At 43.8% G+C, this 23,773-nt stretch overlaps 1 protein-coding gene across 2 annotated transcripts in view; it reads left to right on the top strand.

Moving 5' to 3' along the window:
- The window catches only part of BAHD1 (bromo adjacent homology domain containing 1), a 118,626-nt gene that overhangs the window by 74,021 nt on the left and 20,832 nt on the right, over positions 1–23,773 (top strand). For both annotated transcript variants that reach the window (XM_060760363.2, XM_067462848.1), the window contains exon 2: positions 2,730–4,370. In XM_060760363.2, the coding sequence (XP_060616346.2) occupies positions 2,747–4,370 (1,624 nt within the window). In that variant the 5' untranslated portion in view covers positions 2,730–2,746. The remainder of the gene's footprint in view (positions 1–2,729; positions 4,371–23,773) is intronic.

Raw genomic sequence — 23,773 nt, 5'->3', positions numbered from 1 at the left:
TTCATTTAATGTTTCTTATTCATATATCCTAAAGGTAATTTTATACCTTGATATATGATAGCCATGTATAAATATGTGAGGGGAAGTCATAGGAAGCGGGCATGTTTTCTTCTGTTCTGGAGACCAGGACGTGGAACAATGGCTTAAAACTACAGGAAAGGCGATTCCATCTGAAAATTAGGAAGAACTTCCTGACTGTGAGAGCTGTTTAGCAGTGGAACTCTCTGCTCCGGAGTGTGGTGGCGGCTCCTTCTTTGGAGGCTTTTAAACAGAGGCTGGATGACTATCTGTCAGGGGTGCTTTGAATGCGATTTTCCTACTTCTTGGCAGGAGGTGGACTGGATGGTCCATGAGGTCTCTTCCATCTCTATGATTCTATGATTCTATATGCATTATTTGAAAGAACTGTGTGCTTGAAATAATGTTTGTGTACAGTGAACCATCAGAAAGTAAAGGTGTCACTGTGACAGCCTCCCATGAGAACTGTTTTGGGTTTTGGAGTATTTCCAATTTTGGAATTCCAGATAAGGGATGTGCAACCTGTATGTTTCTATTGTAGAGTTTCATGGAAGAGGGACCCAGAGAGTGCTGTGTTTGCTCCTTACCTATAGCTTAAAGGGAAAGCCAAGGCTTTGTTTTGTGTATGACCTTTCTATTAGTTTGTGGTAGCCCATTGTTGTTTGGGATTGGCATTCAGAATGTAAGTGTGTATTGTGCTGTCCTGATATAAAAGTAGTAGGGGGCTATTTGACAAAGTTTAATTACTGGAGCCCCCGGTGGCACAGTGGGTTAAAGCGCTGAGCTGCTGAGCTTGTTGACTGAAAGGTCATAGGTTCGAATCCGGGGAGAGGCATGAGCTTCCGCTATCAGCCTCAGCTTCTGCCAACCTAGCAGTTCGAAAACATGCAAATGTGAGTAGATCAATAGGAACTGTTCCGGCGGGAAGGTAATGGCGCTCCATACAGTCATTGCCGGCCACATGACCTTGGAGGCGTCTATGGACAATGCCGGCTCTTCGGCTTAGAAATGGAGATGAGCACCACACCCCAGAGTTGGACACGACTGGACTTAATGTCAGGGGAAAACCTTTACCTTTACTAATTACTGTTTCGTTTAAATAAAATAAAGGTTTCCCCTTGACATGAAGTCTAGTCGTGTCCAACTCTGGGCGTGGTGCTCATTTCCATTTCTAGCCGAAGAGCCAGCATTATCCATAGATGCCTCCAAGGTCATGTGGCCGGCATGACTGCATGGAGCGCTGTTACCTTCCCGCTAAAGCGGTACCTATTGATCTACTCACATTTGCATGTTTTCAAGCTGCTAGGTTGGCAGAAACTGGGACTAACAGCAGGCCCCAGATTCGAACCACTGTCAGCAAGTTCAGCAGCTCAGCAGTTTAACCCGCTGCTCCACATGGGCTCTGCATTCTTTAGAATACAGAGCCTAAATTTAAATAGTCTCAACTACCAGGAATTTGGTCAAGTACATTTCATTGATTCAGTGAATCTAGAGTGGTTGAGGCTAACAATCAGATCTAAATTTCTAGATGAAATTAAATATTAATCTGGACATTTTTTCCTAAAACCATTGGCACGGAGCAATAGTTATAAATGTAGATATTGGGCATATGCAGGAAATATGCCAGTCTCTAACAGTCTGCACAGGCACACTACTGTTTCATGTGTTCCTTTCCTGCTTGAAAACACACATTTTGCTATGCTGTTTCACCCCTTGTTTGTGGACTAAAATCTGGATCAACTGGGGCAGTCAATCTTTGAGAAGTGTTTACTTTCCTCGGGGACATGTTTTCAAATCGTGCTTTCAGTTGTTACAAATAGGGTTTTCATTTAATTGTGTTTTGATAGTGTTTTGAGAAGCTTCCCACGGGATGGTAAAACATCAACCATCCGGGTGTCCCCTGGGCTACGTCCTTGCACACAGCCAATTCTCTCACACCAGAAGCAACTTGCAGTTTCTCAAGGCACTCCTGACACACAAACACAAAAATCATTTCAGTTTTCCCTTCTTTCTCATTTTACACAACATTAGAGCTTCAAATGTATTATGAACACATTTTAGATCTTTTTAACAGCATTTGTTAAACATGAATTTAAATGGCACACTCCCAAGATTTCTATTCCCAAATAGCAGATTAAAATATGTAAGTCAATCGCTAGGAAATATGTGCTTCTGTTGATGAGCCATTTGACTATTAATATATAATAACACAGATAAGGGAAATGATATGGTTCAGTGTTTTGCACAGCATATAGTACTGATTATTATTATTATTTCAAAAAAAATCAGTTAGAGGGGAAATACCCACTATTCCTATTCATTTCTTGCAAAAAGAGGTTTCTCTAGCTCTTGGGGGATAATCCTGCAAGTGGATAATTCTGATGAGAAATGCTTTCAATTTAGTAACACTGCTTTACATATTTTTGTCAGCGAAAATTTGTATGGTTAGTTTGTAAGTGAAAAGAAAGGGAAAGTTTAATAGTAAGAGATAGGCCTGTTGCCCCCAATTCTATACATTTCTAGTTTGAAATAAGGCCGCATCTCAATACATCTGGAGACCCCTTGTATTAAAGGTCGCCTTAGCCACCTGGGAATCCATATTTTATACAAGGCACCCATTTCCTGAGCACGTGCTGGGCATCAGTTGGTGTATTGTGTGAAGCTGCATTTCTCTGCCATTGATACTAAGACATTTTCCTCTTTGTTCTCAGGGGTGGACATTGATCCTATGACGCATGCCCGGAAGAAACAGCTCTTACTTCTGAAACACTCAGCTGGTTCTGCGGGCCACGTTTTGTCACCGATTGACGGTGAGAGAATGGATAGGACTGACGCGGAGGATAGCGAGCAAGGAAATGGCACTGAGGGGCAAAACTGCCAGAGCAGATTTGCAGGCGTGAATAAAAGCAGGATTTCACAGGAACTCCGAAAGACGTACCCATTGAGGAAACGTCTCAGCTCATCTGTGGATAAAAAAACATGCTCAGTGCTCCTCACTAGACTGGAGGATGTTGCCACATCGTTGTCAGAAGGAACTCACGGCGGGATAAAAAGAGGTCTTGCCCACTGTATGGATGACCTCAGGTCTGTCTGCTTTCCAAAACCAGTTCAGGTGGTGGCTGCAGGGAAACCCGATTCCTCTGGAGGAAAATGCACAATATCCTGTCCAGGAATGGAACAAGAAGGGCACACTGCGTGTCTGTCAGAACCAAGGAAACGAAGGCTAGCCTCCCTGAATGCCGAAGCTGTCAACAACCTGCTTTTCGAACGGGATGATGGCTTATTATCCGGCAGGCGTTTTCGCAAAGATGCCTCCAAAGTCGGTGGAGTTTGTTGCACTAAGAGCACGTGTTGCAACTCTCAGGGGACTTGGCATGTGACTGAAAAACAGAGCTCTAAAACGGTGAAGGGAAAACACCAAAACAGATTGGGTCCCAAGTCTGCTCCTGGCGACCAGTCGTTGGATGATGCCTTTGAAGGAAAGAGGCAGGAGGATGGCGGGATTTCCTACCACCCGGCTCCCAAAAGACTGGCCAGTCTCAATGCTGCTGCGTTTCTGAAACTGACTCATGAAAAAGACCAACCGCTAAAGTCGCGGAGTAAATCGACAGGAGAAAGCAAGCCTGAGAACCACAGTTCCAAATCAAAGCTCAAGTGGGCCAAAGCCAACGGGAAAAGCTGTGTTAAACCCAAAAAGGAAACGTCCACTATAAATACAGATGGTCAGCACAGTTGGCAAGGAGTCCCTGAGGGTTCGTTCAGAAAAGTAACCCATCAGGATCCTCCCAGACTCTATGGAAAAACGGAATCTATCAATTACGAACCGAACTCTTGTGAAGGCACAGAGGGCTTCTTTCACCGGCTGCCTTTGTTAATGGGTGGGCAAGCGTCCATGAAGCCTGAATATGGAAGGCCTGGAGAGAAATCTCCAACTCCCAAACAGGAATTTCATCAGCCTTCCTTCCCAGTACCTCAGTTCCATCCTTTGCCTGTGCCGGGAAACCATCCAGATTGTGGCTGTCTCTATGAATCGTCGGACTTGACACCATTGAATGGATTTTATGTTTATTATGGCCAAAGTGGATACAATACTTACACTCATTGCTCAGTTTACCCCAAGGATGAGCTGCCCCAGCCAACGGGCTGTGAGGGGCTCTTGGTATCTCAAGGTTCCTTACCGTCGGACCCTTCGTTTCAGCCCTTTCACTGGTGTAACTCTCCATACTGTTGTGGGGAAGGACCGGCAATTAATAGTTACAGCCTGTGTGGAGTTATGCATGTACCAGAAAGCAGAATCGGTGGTGTGCATACTGGGCGGAATGGCTACCCTTATAAGATGCCTTTTGCAGCAGGTAAGCTTTAAAAAGTTTCTTCACCCTATTCCTAATATTTGTTATTGTAATATGGCTATTATCATCATCGTCTTCATCATCAAATAGGTACTTATGTTAGCAGCTGTAATGAGCAAAATACAATAGAGTCTCGCTTATCCAACCTTCGCTCATCCAGCGTTCTGTATTATCCAATGCAGTCTGCATCCCACCCGGATCCACAGCTGTTTCAATACATTGCAGTGTTTTGGTGCTAAATTTGTAAATAGAGTAATTACTACATAACATTACCATGTATGGAACCGCTTTTTCTGTTGGTTTGTTGTAAAACATGATGCTTTAGTGCTTCATTTGTAAAATCATCATGCAGTTTGACATTTAATAGGCTTTTCCTTAATACCTCCTTATTATCCAACATTTTTGCTTTTCTAAAGTTCTGTTTATGTTTATGTTGGATAAGCGAGACTCTACTGTAGTGTCATGGTAGTCAGCATTTAATACAGCAAGATGAGAGTAAGGTAGGGTTTTTTTCTGAATTGTTGGGTGCTAGGATGTTGTTTTGGTTTCTTGACATCTTCACACCTAAGAAGTCAATATTATGTAACTCCCCACACACCCCACTGCAAGATTCTATTCATGTAAAGATACAGATGTGATTGTGGAGGTGGCCCTTATGGAATCTTCTGCACAAAACAGCTGCCTTACTTTGCTTATTAGGAAGGCCCTCTGTTTCTGTGATACATTCTGCCTCTCAATTCTTGAGTTTCACAGACCGGTTTCTCCAACCAGGGTCTTGTATTCGGAGTGTGCTGCATGTGGCAAGTAGCTTGACAGTTTTGTATGGGGAGTTTCATTTTTATAAACACCTCTTTGTTTGATCCTGGCTTATGTTTATCACATGAGATGACAGGCTTAGAGACTTGGAACCTACCCAAATTGGTCTCTGTTTTGCTTAAGATAACTTCATTTGCAAAGAGAAACTTGAGTACTTTGAAGTGTTGAAATTTCTATGGATGGTTTTGTCTTGTTTAAATAGAAAATCAGATCTTTTGCTTGGATTAGTGTTGATTTCCCCCAAAACATTAATAGGAAGCTGCCACACATTGAGACAAATAGGAACTCATTTTGACACTTCTGATTGCAACCATTTCCCAGGATTTCAGGTAGGATTCATTCCTAGTCCTACTTGGAGGTCCCTGATGGTGGTCAATCAGGTCTGACCCTATTAAGTTCCAGGACCAGACAAGATTACAGTGCCTAAAGAGATCAACAGAAGGATGTTATGCATGTGCAAGAGTTGAGAGTATACAAGGGGGATGGCAACTTATTTAACTTCATATATCCTCACATATCTGCCCAAGAATCTATGTATGACATTACTGATAAGATTATCAAGGTGCTGGCTTTTGCCTCTAAAGCCCTAAACGATTCTGGCCCATCTTACCTGTCCGAACGTATCTCCCTCTATGAACCATCACGGAGATTAAGATCTTCTGGGGAGGCTCTCCTCTCAGTCCTGCCTCCATCGCAAGTGCAGTTGGTGGGAACGAGAGACAGGGCCTTCTCAGTGGTGGCTCCTCGGCTCTGGAACTCTCTCCCCAGTGAGATTAGATCAGCAGTGTAAAGAGTAATTAGGAAATATGTGTAATGACAATAGGAAAGGCTATGATGTATAATTTTTGGATCATGTGATTTTAATATTTATTCTAGATGTTTTTAATGCTTTGTCTTAATGTGTAAATGTTGTTTATGCCTTATGTTTATTGGTTTTAATGATTATATGTTAGTGTTCAGTTATTATTATTTTTTCCCTTTCTACATGTATGTTGGTATTGAAATTTTGCCATTGATATGTTGTAAACCTCCCTGATTCCCCTCAGGGGTGAGAATGGCAGTATATAAATATAGTAAATAAATAAATGAACTGTGTTGTAGTATATCTGGAGAAATCCTGACTGGATTAATATCATTATGAGAGGATAGGAAATATTGTGGTGATTACTGTGGTGAAGGGGTATGTATGACCTTCCAGATGTTGTTCTGTATGCCTTGCCATCTTAGTTGGTAGGGCTTGGTGGAGTTGGTGGAGTCCAGCAGCATTTGGAGCAGCCAGAGAGGCCCACTCCAGGGACAGGTTTTCAGATGAAAAACTGGAAGTCCTTCATCCGTGGAGGCGTTTTATCGGAAGGATTAAGCTATTCCCCCAGACTTTCATAGACCTCCTTGAAAACGTCCACAGAAGAGAATGCTTGTCTGCATATCTTACGCCATGGTTCAGCAAGGCCATGTTCAAAATACTGGTGAGAAGGCATATCTTTATTCCTCTCTGGAGCATCACTGCTGCAAGAACACTGCAAGGAGCGACATTAGCCTGGAAATGGATAGTTTCCAGATTACAGTCAGCAGGCTGGATCAATATTTACGCACATGGCCTGCCCTACAGTAGCCCCCTGAAAATGCTGCACAAGCTTATTGTCAGCAGTGGTGTACAAGGGGATGTGGGTCCTGTAGAATAAGCAGTGAAGACCTTCCTTTCGTGGAGGACACACCCTGAATCTAGGTAATAGCTTTTTAAAAAACACCCTTGGAAAAAGTGTGAAGACCTTTTTTTTCCAGAGCCTGAGTGTTTCAGCATTATTTTTGTCTTGTCAGCTTATAATTTAAGTGTCCAGATCTCGTACCTACTGAAGACAGAAATAAAAAAGAAACTATTCCCACATCCTTATTCATAAAATTATGGATGAGATCTGAAGATTCCTGTGCACCCTAACAGTTGTGATCTTCTTTCTGTAAGTTGTTTATGGCTTATCAGACATCACTGAAGATCTGAGAAGAGAAAATCTCCAATGCAGAGTCTGTTCATCCTCTACTACTTTTTCTTGAGCACTGCCCTCCTTCCTAAGCCAGAAAGAAGTCTTACCTGCTGTATTCAGTCCCCAATAACAGTAATTCATCAGAAGTAGAAGGAGTCCCCAGTAGCGCAATGGGTTAAACCCTTGTGCCGGCAGGACTGCTGACCGATAGTTCAGCGGTTCCAATCCGGGGAGAGCGGGTTGAGGTCCCTCTTGTCAGCTCCAGCTCTCTATGCAGGGACATGAGAGAAGCCTCCCTCAAGGATGATCAAAACATCCAGGCATGCCCTGGGCAACGTCCTTGAAGACAGCCAATTCTCTCACACCAGAAGTGACTTGCAGTTTCTCAAGTCGCTCCTGATACGAAAAGAAATCAGAAGTAGAGGGAATTTACTGGCTAGAATAGCTTGCTGGTTCCGAACCAAATGCTGGATAGCAAAGAAGTTTGATCGCAAACCTGATGATATTATGTTAGTGTGGCAACATCCCAGATATCTTCCTATCTATGGGAAACTGGGGAGGATTTCCCCCGCTCCGTGAATTAGTTCCCTGCAAAAGGTCCTGTCAGTTTTGATTGAGGTCAGATTATCAATAGGCGTTCAGCTCTGCAGGGAAGACAAGAGGCTCCAGAGCTTGAGACCATGTTTCAAGCTCTCTATTTAAAAATATTCAGGGTTAGTTTTATTGGCTATGGAAAAAATCCCAAAGCCACAAGCGGTGATAAGTTAATTGGGCCAACTCCAAAGCATAAAATACATTTTGCAGGGTTTTTCTGTGTGTCAGGAGCAACTTGAGAAACTGCAAGTCGCCTCTGGTGTGAGGACCCCCCAGTGGTGCAATGAGTTAAACCCTTGTGCCGGCAGGACTGAAGACCAATAGGTAAGAGGTTCGAATCCTTGGAGAGTGTGGATGAGCTCTCTCTGTCAACTCGACTCCCCATGCAGGGTCATGAGAGAAGCCTCCGACAAGGATGGTAAAACATCAAAACATCTGAGCATCCCCTGGGCAACGTCCGTGCAGATGGCCAATTATCTCACACCAGAAGCGCTTTTGCAAATTCATGTAGCTTCATTGGGCAAATATCTTAAAAATCATGCAAGAGAAAAATGGTGGTGATGTTAGATTCACAGACCTACATTCTGCCTGAGATATTATCAGTTAAGATGCTATTGAGGGATTTCCATGCCAGCAGAAGCCATTCCTCTTCTTGGCTATGTGAGGATCAGGGACAAAGAGCAATAAAAGTAAGGGTAATAACATTTCAACTCCATTAGCAATCGAAAAGTAACTTCCCTTGAGACCCAGCTGTCCCTGTCCTATGTGTAGCTAATTGCTCCTCTCTTAGACAGAGAACATTGGATTTCTCAAGAAGTCTCTGTACTGTTACTTCTGGGAAAAATATTTTTTATATAGGAAAAATCATGCACAGTTCTCACAAGATCAATAAGGTTGACTGGCCTTTGCCTGTACTGAAATCCTTCAATATCTTAATATAGGCCTGTGACTAACAATGTCGAAAGATGTTGGAAGTTATCAGCATGTTAACCACTACACATTCTTTTCCGTGTCAGTTTTTCCTATCCTGTCAACTAAAATTGGCCTTGGTTGAATTATACCTCCTTTCTACCACCCTTGAAAGTTAACTTTTAAACATGGCAACTCCCATAATTTTGGCTGAGTATGGTATTTCTCAGCTCTATTGCTTTGTAGAAAAGTTCTGATTGTGTATTACAGCATGACTACTAAGTCCTGAATCAAAATCTTCTATTTCTTGTTAGATATTTCCAAAATTAAAAGCTATTGTACTCAATTGCAGCCATAAAAACATGCTGAATTAAAATTGGGCGGTTTTTATTTGCCGTGTCAGCTAAATATGTTTACTTTTTCAAAGGCAATATTAATCATAGTGGAACCCCCAGTGGCTCAGTGGGTTAAAGCGCTGAGCTGCTGAATTTGGTAACCAAAAGGTCACAGGTTTGAATCTAGGGAGCGGGGTGAGCTCCTGCTGTTAGCCCCAGCTTCTGCCAACCTAGCAGTTCGAAAACATGCAAATGTGAGTAGATCAATAGGTACCGCTCCGGTGGGAAGGTAACGGCGCTCCATGTAGCCATGCCGGCCACATGAACTTGGAGGTGTCTACAGACAATGCCCGCTCTTCGGCTTAGAGAGGAGTACCACCCCTCAGAGTCAGACACGACTGGACTTAATGTCAGGGGAAAACCTTTACTTTTACTATGAAGCATAGCTTGTTATTAGACAGCATCCACGAGTTGAGTTGCATTAGAAGTGTGGTATAAGTGGTGGGCTGGTGGTAGTTAGAAGGCAAATTATGTTCCCCATGAAATGGAAGGAAATCATCCATATTCTTCAATTGACAGGGAGTCATAAATATTATCATTTAAGACTATTGACTCTGAACAAAACAATTGTAGGTAGTTGCGTTATACTGAGTTGGTCCATTTAAATCCGTTATTGTCTGCAGCAGAAGTGGATAAAGTGTGACCTGTGAACAGCATCCCTCTCTTGGGACACCAATTTCTAGCTCCCAAATCTCCCCAGACGCTCTTCCAACTAAAAAACAAGCTATTTTTTCTCTCCAAAACTGCCTAAAATGGTCTCAACTACTACATAATGCAGCAGCTTGCCAACACAACTCTCCTGTTTTCTCAGATACCGCAAAATGTCATTCCATAATTCAGCCCAAATTGAAGTGCTGTTTTGATCATGGTGGTGTAATCTAGAAAATGTGTCCTGTCTCTTCTGCAGTTACCCATCCTGGTCTACAGACCGACCATGCATCCCACATAGTTGGGAATCTTAAGTGTTCCCACTGTTTGAACCTTGCACTGTTCACATGCAAAATATGTGGTTTGGCATGAAACTGTGCTTTCCAGAGAGAGTTTAAAAGGTCAGGCATAGACCTCACATAGTTAAAAGTCTCCATGTTGGATCATCTGTGGTCACACACTGTAGCTTGATAGTGGTGAAAAAAATGTTGCATTATATGATGACTGATGAATAGGGTTTCCCCATAAATGATTCTTTATAGAGAAAGACAGCATTTGTAATAAGGTAATAAATTCAGTTTGGGATTATACCAAGAGTGAATTGACTGAGAATTCATAGAATCATAGAGTTGGAAGAGACCCTGTGGGACATCCAGTCCAGCCCCCTGCCAAGAAGCAGGAAAATGGCATTCAAAGCACCCTCGACAGATGGCCATTCAGCCTCTGTTTAAAAGCCTCCAAAGAAGGAGCCTCCACCACACTCCGGGGCAGAGAGTTCCACTGCTGAACAGCTCTCACAGTCAGGAAGTTCTTCCTAATGTTCAGATGAAATCTCCTTCCGTGTAGGTTGAAGCCATTGTTCCACGTCCTAGTCTCCAGGGCAGCAGAAAACAAGCCTTCTCCCTCCTCGCTATGACTCCCCCTCACATATTTATACATGGCTATCATGTCTCCTCTCAGCCTTCTCTTCTTCAGGCTAAGCCCTTTATGCCACTTCTCATAGGGGTTGTTCTCCAGACCCTTGATATTTTTAGTTGCCCTCCTCTGGACACATTCCAGCTTGTCAACATCTCCCTTCAACTGAATTCTGTTTAATTCTGGTACTCAGAACCGTTCCCTGGGCATATATATATGTAACATCTCTGGGTTATGGAACTTGTGGTTCCAGTTTCTTAAGGAGTACATTATGCAAATTAGAATTGTGTCCATGCATCAGGCTGACTCATGTAGGGCAGTTTGGTATGTAATCAGTTGCAAGTAGAGCTTTTGCTGTCTATAGAGCAGAACTCTACCTATATGCCTTCTAGTCCATCAGGTATTAAACAAGACTTTTGATGCTTGCCATACTGAGAAATCCCATGCCAATACGTCTGACGTAAAAGCTGTTCTTGTTGTTGTCAACTTCCAGTTGACTTCAATTTAATGTAACCTCATGAATGAGAGACCTTCAAGTCATCCTGTCACCAACAATGTTGCTCCCTTGCAGGCTCGTGGCCAAGGCTTCCTTAATTGAGTTCATCCATCTGGGATGCAGTCCTCTTTTCCTACTGTCCTCAACCTTAACAAGTGTTATTGTCTTGTCTAGGAAGTCATGTCTTCTCATGATATGGCCAAATTACAAGTCTCAGTTTAGTCATCTTGGCTTCTAGGGAAAGTTCAGGCTCTAAAAGTGCTAAGTCCACAAACTTCTGAATTTGTTATCACTGCTGTTTACACAGTGAGTAAATAATTTCCTCTACCATCAGTGGCGTTTTCTTCTGTGGGCATCGGTTTCTGGCTGTGCACAACCATGCTGTGAAAATAGATTTTAAGATCCCTAGGAAGGGCTTTGTAATCCAATTACTTTGGGGGATTTTAATTGGATGGATGAAATGTTTAAGCAAGGACAGTGAAATGGGTAGTGTGAGTTCCTTCTGCTCAAGGAAGGTATTACAATTCAAAAATGAACATATAAACAAAGGCTGTATTTGTGTAAATGAAGAGGTTTGCCCCCACAATGTAGTGATTCCTATCCCAGTGGATTTGTAAGCCTGCTGTTGCACGAAAACAGAGATCAGAAGCCTCTGGCCCATGGGCCGAACCCATCCATCAGGAATTCCCCATCTGATCAGCAAGCTCATCTTGCAAGCCCCACCGTTTTCTCACTGCTGTGCTTGTCACTGATTAGAAACAAGATTTGGGATTTCCCTACGCTGAGCCCTGAAGAAAGGCAGCCTTTCTTCAGCACACTTCAGGAAAACGTTGCTCTTATCTCTAATCCTTACTTGGAGGAAAAATTGGGGATTTCAGGTCATTTGAGCTTAAAAGTGCCCTGCTCCTTTGAATATGGCCCTTAGTGTCCATGGTTGTCAGAGTGAAAACTGGAGAGGGCACCTGTACCCTTAATGGTTGTGTAGAAGAGGGAATTTTAATAGGTGTTGCTTGCTACCTGATTTTGTCTCCTATACAACCATACAACTAAGTGCCCTTTCCAGTTTTCAGTCTGGCAGCAGCCTTAACTATGTCCTTGCATTGTTGAAATATCTCTCCCCAGACCCTTTAAAGTTGTAATTCAGCATCTGGGCAAAAAAAAAAGGGGGGGGGGAATATGTCTCCTTTTAACTGCTGAGCTGCTGAACTTGCTGACCAAAAAATTTGGCAGTTCGAATCCGGGGAGTGGGGTGAGCTCCTGCTGTTAGGCACAGCTTCTGCCAACCTAGCAGTTCAAAATCATACACGTGTGAGTAGATCAATAGGTACTGCTTTTGCAGAAAGGTAACAGTGCTCCATACTGTCATGCTGGCCACATGACCTTGGAGGTGTCTGTGGACAATGCCAGCTCTTCAGCTTAGAAATTGAGATGATCACCACCCCTCAACGTCAGACACAACTAGACTTAATGTCAGGGGAAACCTTTACCTTTTTACTATCAGCTTGCCTAATGAAAGAATCCAAATACTGCTGAAATATTGCAGGCCCTCTGGGATATTCTCATCTACCAGTGTTTTGGACAGAAAACACATAAGTCTTAAAAGTAATTAAAAAGTGGCTGAAATATACTATGTAGGCTGCCAGTTGCCCTTGCTGGCAATTCATCGAGATCAGAAGGATTTTTTTCCTGTCTCGGGCATGATTTTTTCACCTCCACAAGTAGACCCACTTGGTTGCCACTTCCATGTGTTCTGCCAATCTTATTCTTAGGCCTTTGACATGGCGACCTTTGGATTCCACCTGTTCTCTCTTAATTTGGACATCATTTAACAAAACAGGGGGATGTGGGCAGAAATTAAGAGTCACCTGGGGCCTGTATAGTGTTTTAATTATTTTAACAGTTTCTAGGTATTCTAAGTGATATTAACAGACTTGTAGGTAGCTCAGTGGGTTAAACTGCTGAGCTGATAAACTTGCTGACTGAAAAGTTGGCAGTTCAAATTTGGGGAGCTGGGTGAGCTCCCAATGTTAGCCCCAGCTTCTGCCAACCTAGCAGTTCGAAAACATGCAAATGTGAGTAGATCAATAGGTACTGCTTCTGCAGAAAGGTAACAGTGCTCCACGCAGTCATGCTGGCCACATGACCTTGGAAGTGTCTATGGACAATGCCAGCTCTTTGGCTTAGAAATGAAGATGAGCACCACCTCCCAGAGCTGGACACGACTCGACTTAATGTCAAGGGAAACCTTTACCATTTTACTATCAACTTGCTTACAATGCAAGCTCCATGTGAAGAGTTAACTTTTAAAGTCAGAGTGATTCGCAATTCATGGACTTGGCCGGCTGTAGTTTAATATTCAGAACTAGGAAGTGGTGTTCCTTCTCGTGTATAATGCATGGGAAGGCATCTAACCACATCCATGAATGACTTCCTTCAAAGAGAGTGAGAAAGAGACATGACGTAATTCAGTCTCTCATAAAACAGAAAGTTCATGTGCAGGTTGGCCTCTGGTAGTCCTGGGGCTATATATATGTGCGTGTAGTCTATAGACACCTGCCCAATTGGTCTGTTGTCCTTTGAAGCCTTTCCTACAACCGTTTGCTTTTTGATCAGTCATTTAAGCAGCCTCATAGCAGATTTGAAACTGATAGGAGAGGAGAAGGCTAGTGGAACCACACTGAGCGAAGTGGATGATGTCCATAAATACCTATGTAATAAAAATGAATTAGTCTCTTGGGTTCTTCAAGGCAGGCGGACTTTCGATAAATACTGAGGAATGGGATGTTGTGGGGTTTTTTCTCAGCAAACTTTTGAAACATTGCTACTAACATTGCTACTACATTATTACTTTGAAAGCCCAACCTTGAGCAAGTAAGAATATTTTAAAAAATCCTTTTTCTCCAACATCGCAACAGGGCCATTGAATCATTATCCTCAGTTGGATCAGAAATAATTGCTAAGTGAGAACATGTAGATTTCCTTGAGTTTCCTTTCCTTGAGGAATCCCAGTGTTTAACTAAACTTCAGGTAATGACAGACATTGAGCCTGGGGCTGCACTTGTCAGATTAATTTTCACACCTTTTTTTTTTTTGCAAGGAAATATGGAAAGGATGATTTTCTCAGTATGTTCAGATTTTGGAAAATAACACTGATCTAGCTTGCTTTGAGTTTTCAGGCTGTATGGCTATGTTCCAGAAGCATTCTCTCCTGACGTTTCCCCCACATCTATGGCAGGCATCCTCAAAGGTTGTGAGGTCTGTGGGAAACTAGGCGAGTGAGGTTTATATATCTGTGGAATGTCCAGGGAGAAAGAACTCTTTGTCTGTTTGAGGAAAGTGTAAATGTTGCAATTGGCCACCTTGATTAGCATTTAATGACCGCTTGCAGCTTCAAAGCCTTGCTGGTTGCTGCCAGGGGGGAGGTATTGTTGAGAGGTGTTAGCTGGCCCCGATTGAGTCTTGTCAGGAATTTCCCTGTTATCTGAGTGTTGCTCTCTAATTACTGTCCTGATTTTAGAGTTTTTAATAGCCAGATTTTGTTTATTTTCATGGTTTCCTCCTTTCTGTTGAAAGTGTCCAATGCTTGAAGATTTCAATGGCTTCTCTGTGTAGTCCGACATGTTAGTTATTAGAGTGGTCCAGCACAGTTGTTGTTTTAAAATTCACTGAGATTATATCGATATAAAGCATTTTAAAGTATTATAGCAGGGTGAGCAGCCTCTGGAGCTGGGACTGAATACAGTCCCTCCTCACTATGGCTATTTTGGATTGGTTCCAAGAATAGCAGTTCACCTTTTAAATACATTATAACACCCTCCCAGCACTATAACATTAACAAAAATCATTTTGTGTATCCAGACTGAACTTCTGACTACTTTCAGTCGGGAAGGAATTTTTAGCACTCCATGGGCTCCACAGAGGGTCCCGTGGGGAGGCTAGAGTTTCCTTTCACAGTTGTAGTATTTTGATCTCACTTTAATTGCCATAATCACCTCCCATGAGATCCTGGGATAAGTACAGGTTGAGCATCCCTTATCCAGAATCCTCAAACCCCAAATTATCCACGTGGGAGGATAAGAGAGTGACACCTTTGCTTTCTGATGTTTGATGTACACAAATTTATTTTGTGCACAGGATTTTTTGAAATAGTGTATAAAATTATCTTTGGGATATTTGTGTGTATATATAAAGAGGGGATGTGTGTGAAATATAAATTAATTTCTTATTTAGATTGAGTCCCATTTATAAGATTATGTATATATATGCAAATACAGGAATGTAAAAAACAAAAACAAAACAAGAGACACTCCTGGTCCCTAGCATTTTGGATAAAGGATATCCAGCTTGTGGTTTAGTGAGATACTAGGGTTCCCAAACTTTTATCCTTCAGGTGTTTTGGACTTCAATTCCCAGAAGTCCTTGCCAGTTTGACTAACAGATAGAAGCTCGCGGAGCTGGAGGCTAAAACATCTAGTACCTCCTCACACTAGAGAATGAATCCACTTTCAATCTGGTTGCTGCCTGCTGCAGAATTCTGGGGTTTGTAGTTTAGGGAGGAGCCCTTAACAGGCTCACTAAACTACAAATCCCAGAATTCTGCTAGAGGCAGAAACCTAATTTAAAGTGGATTCCATCTCTAGTATGATGAAGCACCTAGAGCCGCGGTTCCCAAACTGTGTTCTGTGGAACCTTAGGGATCCATGAGAGCATTGTAGGGGTTCCACAAAAAAAACCCCAAAACTTAAATATTTTTAAAGCCCATGATACAATATGAAGATTTTATTGAGTGAAATTCAGTGTATCTCTGCTTTGAAAACAAAATTTGGATCTGTGCCACTGAATGACTTTTGGGTAAGACTCATAGATATGTATGGCTATCAGTAGCCAGAAAGGCTATCTTAGCAATGCCCCCCTCCATGTCGACTTGTCAATTCAAACCAGTCTTTTCAGCTTATGCTTACACCAAAAACAAATTTAGGAGCATGTTGGATGCCACCCTAGATTTATGTGTTCAGCTGTCAGACATAAAGCCTAATTTCAAAACTATTTTAAGTGGAAAAATAAACAGTTTCATTCATGTCTTTAAGTGTGAATCCAATATTGACTGTACTAAGATAAATATTTGGGCTTCTATCCAATATTTTCTTGTACCAAAATAAATGTTTATGGTTACAATTAAAACATTTTCTCTTTATTTCCAAACAAACTACATTAGGCAAAAGACTCAGGCAATAGGAGTAAATGAAAGAAGGAAGAACCTTATGCTTAGGGACAGAGTTAAGGTTCTGCAGGGTTGCAGACTCTTCTGAAGGGTTCTGTGACCAAACAAGTTTGGGAACCACTGATCTAGAGGACCAGAGTCTAGGAATCATTACACTGAAAGAGTTCTGGGAATTCTAAATGCTCTTTCCTAATCTGAAGATCCCAAGTTTCTATAAGATGTGTTCATGGCAGTTAAAAGTGGAATCATAATGCTAGGACTAGTAAGATGGAAGGTATGCAGGAACTCCATTTCAAAGAAAAGGATATGCTTAGGCATTTTGGCTAATCTCCATCCCTCCCCACTTCCTCACTTGATTTAAGCTAGGTCCCCGTCCCCCCAAAGCAGGGGCGGCTTTTCCATTACGCGAAGTAAGCGACCGCGGAATACTTTGTTTGTCCCAGGGGCGCTCACGCGCCTCCTTAAATGCCCCTCCCTCCAATTGGGCCTCGTCCCATGAGCAGCGCCGGTGGGGGCAGCAGCGGGAGGAAGCAGAAAAGCCGCGCATGCGGCAAGGGGGAAGGGAAAGGCGCGCGCCTCTGTCCTTCCCCTCTCGCCCTGCATGTGCCTTTCCTAGCGGCAGAGGCAGGAAAGGCGTGCGAGGGAGAAGAGAAAGGTGCACGCCTTTCCCTCCCCTCATGCCCCGTGCACCTTGTAGAGTGGCGAGAGGAGTGTGGGGCAGTAGCGAGGCTTGGCCATCTCCTTCTCCTCTGGGCTCTTCTTCCTCCCCCTCTCCATTTAGACACCTCCAAATGGAGAGGAGGAGGAGGAAGACCCTGGAGGAGAAGAGGGGCATCCTCGCTGCTGCTGCTTCTGTGCCACTCTCTTCTCGCCCCCTTCGAGGCCTCGCCTCGAAGGGGGTGAGAAGAGGAGCGTCCGGCTGCAGCAGCAGCGAGGCTTGGCCATCTCCTTCTCCTCTGGACTCTTTTTCCTCCCCCTCTCCGTTTAGACACCTCCAAATGGAGAGGAGGAGGAGGAAGACCCTGGAGGAGAAGAGGGGCATCCTCGCTGCTGCTGCTTCTGTGCCACTCTCTTCTCGCCCCCTTCGAGGCCTCGCCTCGAAGGGGGTGAGAAGAGGAGCGTCCGGCTGCAGCAGCAGCGAGGCTTGGCCATCTCCTTCTCCTCTGGACTCTTTTTCCTCCCCCTCTCCGTTTAGACACCTCCAAATGGAGAGGAGGAGGAGGAAGACCCTGGAGGAGAAGAGGGGCATCCTCGCTGCTGCTGCTTCTGTGCCACTCTCTTCTCGCCCCCTTCGAGGCCTCGCCTCGAAGGGGGTGAGAAGAGGAGCGTCCGGCTGCAGCAGCAGCGAGGCTTGGCCATCTCCTTCTCCTCTGGACTCTTTTTCCTCCCCCTCTCCGTTTAGACACCTCCAAATGGAGAGGAGGAGGAGGAAGACCCTGGAGGAGAAGAGGGGCATCCTCGCTGCTGCTGCTTCTGTGCCACTCTCTTCTCGCCCCCTTCGAGGCCTCGCCTCGAAGGGGGTGAGAAGAGGAGCGTCCGGCTGCAGCAGCAGCAAGGCTTGGCCATCTCCTTCTCCTCTGGACTCTTCTTCCTCCCCCTCTCCGTTTAGACACCTCCAAATGGAGAGGAGGAGGAGGAAGACCCTGGAGGAGAAGAGGGGCATCCTCGCTGCTGCTGCTTCTGTGCCACTCTCTTCTCGCCCCCTTCGAGGCCTCGCCTCGAAGGGGGTGAGAAGAGGAGCGTCCGGCTGCAGCAGCAGCGAGGCTTGGCCATCTCCTTCTCCTCTGGACTCTTTTTCCTCCCCCTCTCCGTTTAGACACCTCCAAATGGAGAGGAGGAGGAGGAAGACCCTGGAGGAGAAGAGGGGCATCCTCGCTGCTGCTGCTTCTGTGCCACTCTCTTCTCGCCCCCTTCGAGGCCTCGCCTCGAAGGGGGTGAGAAGAGGAGCGTCCGGCTGCAGCAGCAGCGAGGCTTGGCCATCTCCTTCTCCTCTGGACTCTTTTTCCTCCCCCTCTCCGTTTAGACACCTCCAAATGGAGAGGAGGAGGAGGAAGACCCTGGAGGAGAAGAGGGGCATCCTCGCTGCTGCTGCTTCTGTGCCACTCTCTTCTCGCCCCCTTCGAGGCCTCGCCTCGAAGGGGGTGAGAAGAGGAGCGTCCGGCTGCAGCAGCAGCGAGGCTTGGCCATCTCCTTCTCCTCTGGACTCTTTTTCCTCCCCCTCTCCGTTTAGACACCTCCAAATGGAGAGGAGGAGGAGGAAGACCCTGGAGGAGAAGAGGGGCATCCTCGCTGCTGCTGCTGCTCTGTGCCACTCTCTTCTTTAAGGTAACTCTTTATTCACCTCTACCTTTTTTTTTTCAGTGATTGGTTTTTTTTGGGGGGGGGGCGCCAAAATAATGTTTGCTTACCATTGAAAATTACCTAGGGCCGGCCCTGCCCCAAAGGAATGATCAAACACAGTCATTGAAGAAAAAGCTTCTACAAGTTTAAAATAGCCTGTGGAACAGTGAAAAGGGCTGAAATGTCCTAGTGCCATGTTTATCAACCTGGGGGTCAGGACCCTTGGGGAGGGGTTGAGAAGAGTGTCAGAGGGATCACCAAAGATCTTCAGAAAACACAGTATTTTCTGTTGGTCATTGGGGTTCTATGTGGTAAGTTTGGTTCAATTCCATCATTGGTGAGGTTTGGAATGCTCTTTGATTGTAGGTGAACTATAAATCCCAGCAACTACAGCTCCCAAATGTTAAGGTCTATTTTTGCCAAACTCCATCAGTGTTCGCATTTGTGCCAAGTTTGGTCCAGATCTATCATTGTTTGAGTCCATAGTGCTCTCTGGATGTATGTGAACTACAACTCCAATACTCAAGGTCAATGCTCACCAAACCCTTTCAGTATTTTTTGTTGGTCATGGGAGTTCTGTGTGCCAAGTTTGGGTCAATTCTATAATTGGTGGAGTTCAGAATGCTCTTCGATGGTAGGTAATCTATAAATCCCAGCAACTACAACTCCAGATGACAAAATCAGTCCCCCACCCCCAACCCCATCAGTAATCAAATTTGGGTGTATCATGTATTTGTGCCAAATTTGGTCCAGTGAATGAAAATACATCCTGCATATCAGATATTTGCATTATGATTCATAACAGTATCAAAATTATAGTTATGAAGTAGCAATGAAAATAATTTTATGGTTGGGGGTCACCACAACATGAGGAACTCATATTAAGGAGTTGTGGCATTAGGAAGGTTGAGAACCACTGCCCTATGCAACTTGAGCAGGAGATATAACTGGGTGTTCTTAACCAAAATAATGTAGTGGGGCAGCATGGGCATTTGAAAAGGGGTAAGCATCTGTGGACCACCATAGGGGCCACAGTGTGGCTCATAGACCACACTTTACCCACCCCTACAGTAAATCATGTTTTAAAATGGGAGAGTTGAAGGACTTGTGGCAAGACAGAGACTCCTTGTTGTTGTCTTTAGAAATACCTCGTACATTCTAATTAGTTGATCGTGTTATAATGTATTGTACTTTTTGGAAAGGGGAGAATTGGCATACGACCTGAATTGCTCAGTCTTTCAAAACATGTGAAGTATTGAGGTTAGCTTTCCTCAACCTGGTGTCCTCCTGATCTACATTGTCCATACTGATTGAGGATGATGAGAGTTTGATTCCAACACATCTAGAGGGCATCAAAATGCTTTTCCCTTTCTGAGAGCTATGGGGAAGAAGCCTTCTTTAGCTCAGACACATCTAACTAGTGTTTTGAAACCTGCAGAGGGAAACCAGAGTTACTTTTAATAGCAGAGCAACAAGTGATGATGTCACAGCTTAATTTGAGGCTGTAAATCTAGCTTTGTGCAGAAGGGACCTACCCATTTAGCCTTATTCTGAACATATTGTATCATGCAAGGATCGCTGTGCTGCATCAGATCATCTAACATGCCATTCTCTTTCTGACAGTGGCCGCTCTGGGAGAAGGTCAGTCACAGGGCAAGACAGGGCTGTCAGTCCCCTGCTTGACAGAATATGAGATATTCATAGGCATGTATAAACAAGATGCGGGTGGCACTTCTGGTTAGCCTGGTGTGCCTTATTCACCTGATGCTTTTGAAAACCCTTTGCAGTGCAGCTACTGGAATATTCTGTGATGGTAAGCTTGGTAGGTAGTCCAGTGAGGAATCCAAAATATTGCTTGGTTCTGGCTTCAATCTGATTTCTACCAGTTTCTCAAAATTTGAGGAAGTATATCAGTTTACTTTCCACCTCTGTGCTGCCTATATGGTTTCAGGCTTCTCTAGTCTGCCTCCTTAGAAACATCCCTGCTTAAAATATAATAATAATAATAATAATAATAATAATAATAATAATAATTGCAACATGGATCATCAAGAACTGGTAGGATCATAAGCCGGAAAAAGTTACATAGAATGAACACGCCAAACTCCTCTGGGACTTCCGGATTCAGACAGACAGAGTTTGGAGCATAATAATCCTGACCTCACAATCATTTTAAAAAATAAAGTATGGATCGTCGATGTCGCAATCCCAGGTGACAATAGGATTGCAGAGCAACAATTGGAGGATTTAAAGATCGAACTGCAAAGACTCTGGCACAAGCCAGTAAAGGTGGTCCCAGTGGTGATCGGCACACTGGGTGCAGTGCCTAAAGACCTTGGCCTGCACTTAAACACAATTGTTGCTGACAAAATTACCATCTGCCAGCTGCAGAAGGCCACCTTACCGGGATCTGCACGCATTATTCACCGATACATCACACAGTCCTAGACACTTGGGAAGTGTCCAACGTGTGATCCAATTCAACAGCCAGCAGAGTGTCTGCTGTGGACTCATCTTGTTGTGTTTCTAATAATAATAATAATAATAATAATAATAATAATAATAATAATAAATGTTTATTTATATTCCACCCTACATCCCCTAAGGGATGCGAAACATCAGGAACAGTCTCTGGCACATGGCCATATAACCCGGAAAATTCACAGCAACCCAAATTATAACTTTACAGTTATAATTTGGGTTGTCTAGAATTAAAATAATATAATTTGGGTTGTCTAGAATTAAAATAATAATATAATGTTGCAATCAGTTGTACCAGCAGATAAGAGTGTGGGTTCTCCTGTCTGGAAAGTATAGATGATCCTTGCTGTATTTCTTTCTTTAGTGGTTGCTAATCTTGAGCTGTAGAAAAAGCACACGCTAAGACCTATCTAGAAGATGCAAGTCTTTTATCTGATATGAGAATGTTGGGTGTAGAAGATCTTATTTTTATTTTCTTGCATGCATGGAGGAACGCTTAATCACAAGACATATCCCTACTGGAGGGCAAAGACCTTTCTATTCAGGCAGGTCTTAAGTATGTATCTGTTATGGTCAATGGTTGATAAAATCAATGACCTAGACTTTTAAAATGTTTTACCTCCTCATTATTTTCTGTATTTTCAAAATATTTTCATTAGTGCCTCAATAATATATTTTACACATTATTCTATGTGATTAGTTGTTGTTTGGAATCTTTGCAATTATATTGTAAACCATCTGGTATTCCAACCCTGGGAGAAAAGCCATACGGAAATCAAATAACAAATACCTCAAGGTCTGTTTTGAAGCTCCAACTCCTTGGATTAACCATGCTACCTTTGGTTAGGGTTAGGGCATTCTTGGGAGTCCCACAAAGTATCCTTCCCAAGTGCTCTTTTATCTACAGTCTCTTTTAGTATAGTCCAGATATAAACTTACTATCTCAGTGGGCACTAAGTTGCCGGGGGTGGACGGGACGACACAACACTTTTACATGTTCAACCCTTGAACACCTAAAGGGTTGATGGGATTGCCAAGGTGCAAGCACCCATTCCTTCTGCAATGTATGCTGGGATGCATGAGTGAACGCTGGTGGTTCATAAGAAAGATTATCCCCATGAGAAAGCATTCCTCTTTGAGTGTAGTTCTCCATATATGGAGAAGAGGAGGTTCCCTGATAGAGTGGTGTTCCTTTTCAATCATGTAGTTCTCGGTTTGTCTGGCGAAGAGATGATTTCCCAGAAAGGGTGGCATTCCTCCTCAAGTCTAGTTCTCTATATATGAAGATGAGGGGGGTTCCCTGATAGGGTGGCATCCCCCCTCAGGTCTAGTTCTCTATATGTGAAGAAGAGGGAGTCCCTGATAGGGTGGCATTCCTCCTCAAGTCTACTTCTCTATGTATGGAGAAGAGGGGGTTCCCTGATAGGGTGGCATTCCCCCTCAGGTCTAGTTCTCTATATGTGAAGAAGAGGGAGTTCCCTGATAGAGTGGCATTCCACCTCAAGTCTACTTCTCTATGTATGGAGAAGAGGAGGTTCTGTGATAGGGTGGCATTCCTCCTCAAGTCTACTTCTCTATGTATGGAGAAGAGGGGGTTCCCTGATAGGGTGGCATCCCCATCAGGTCTAGTTCTCTATATGTGAAGAAGAGGGAGTTCCCTGATAGGGTGGCATTCCTCCTCAAGTCTACTTCTCTATGTATGGAGAATAAGGGGTTCCCTGATAGGGTGGCATTCCTCTTTCATTGTAGTTCTCTCAAAGGAGACTTTGAGTTCCCTCATAAGGTGGCATTCTTCTCTACGTATAGCACTCTGTATATGTGGAGAAGAAGGGTTTCCCTGATAGGGTGACATACCTTTTGAAATGTAGTTCTCTGTATAGAATATTCTTTCATGCAAATGTACAATAGACATTTATAAGTGGATGTAGTGCGTGACACTAGTGCTGACTGCAGTAGACTGGTCTTTGTGGCCTCAGCAGCCTCCTCCATCCACATCTGAATGTACAGAAAGATGTCCAGACACTTCCTGTCAGCACTCCCAAAGCCCTTCCCAGCTTCAGAAACATGTGCTGTTTGCATTTTGCTGCACCGAGGGAGAGGCAGTTCAGGAAGCTCTAGAAAGGTGGGTCTATCTGTAGTAATCCTGGTCATTAAGAGATCCTGTCATATTTATTAGCTGCTCTTGTTTTTACAGCTGTGGCTCTTGACAAGTCAGCAGCACCACTTGCTTGCTAATATTCCAGTCTCAAAAGAGGAGCAAATACGTTTAGTTGCTGCCTTACAGCTTACAGAGTGGGAGGCAGAGGGCAGCAGTTTCCCACAGAAAAAAGGGCTTCGGCTGTACTTTTGCTCTTTAGATAAGCAGCCACGCTGATACTTTTAATTTCTTAGGATTTCTAAGGTACTTTGTGTCTGCATGTACCTGCTTTTGTTACAGTTTCCATTTCATAGAATCATAGAGTTGGGGCATCCAGTCCAACCCTGTCAAGTAGCAGGAAAATCACATTCAAAGCACCCCCAACAGATGACCATCCAGTCTCTGTTTTAAAGCCCCCAAAGAAGGAGCCTCCACCACACTCCGGGGCAGAGAGTTCCACTGCTGAACAGCACTC

This window comes from Anolis sagrei, chromosome 1 (assembly GCF_037176765.1).
Source record: "Anolis sagrei isolate rAnoSag1 chromosome 1, rAnoSag1.mat, whole genome shotgun sequence".
Lineage (NCBI taxonomy): Eukaryota > Metazoa > Chordata > Lepidosauria > Squamata > Dactyloidae > Anolis > Anolis sagrei.
This window is presented reverse-complemented; position numbering and strand designations above follow the sequence as displayed.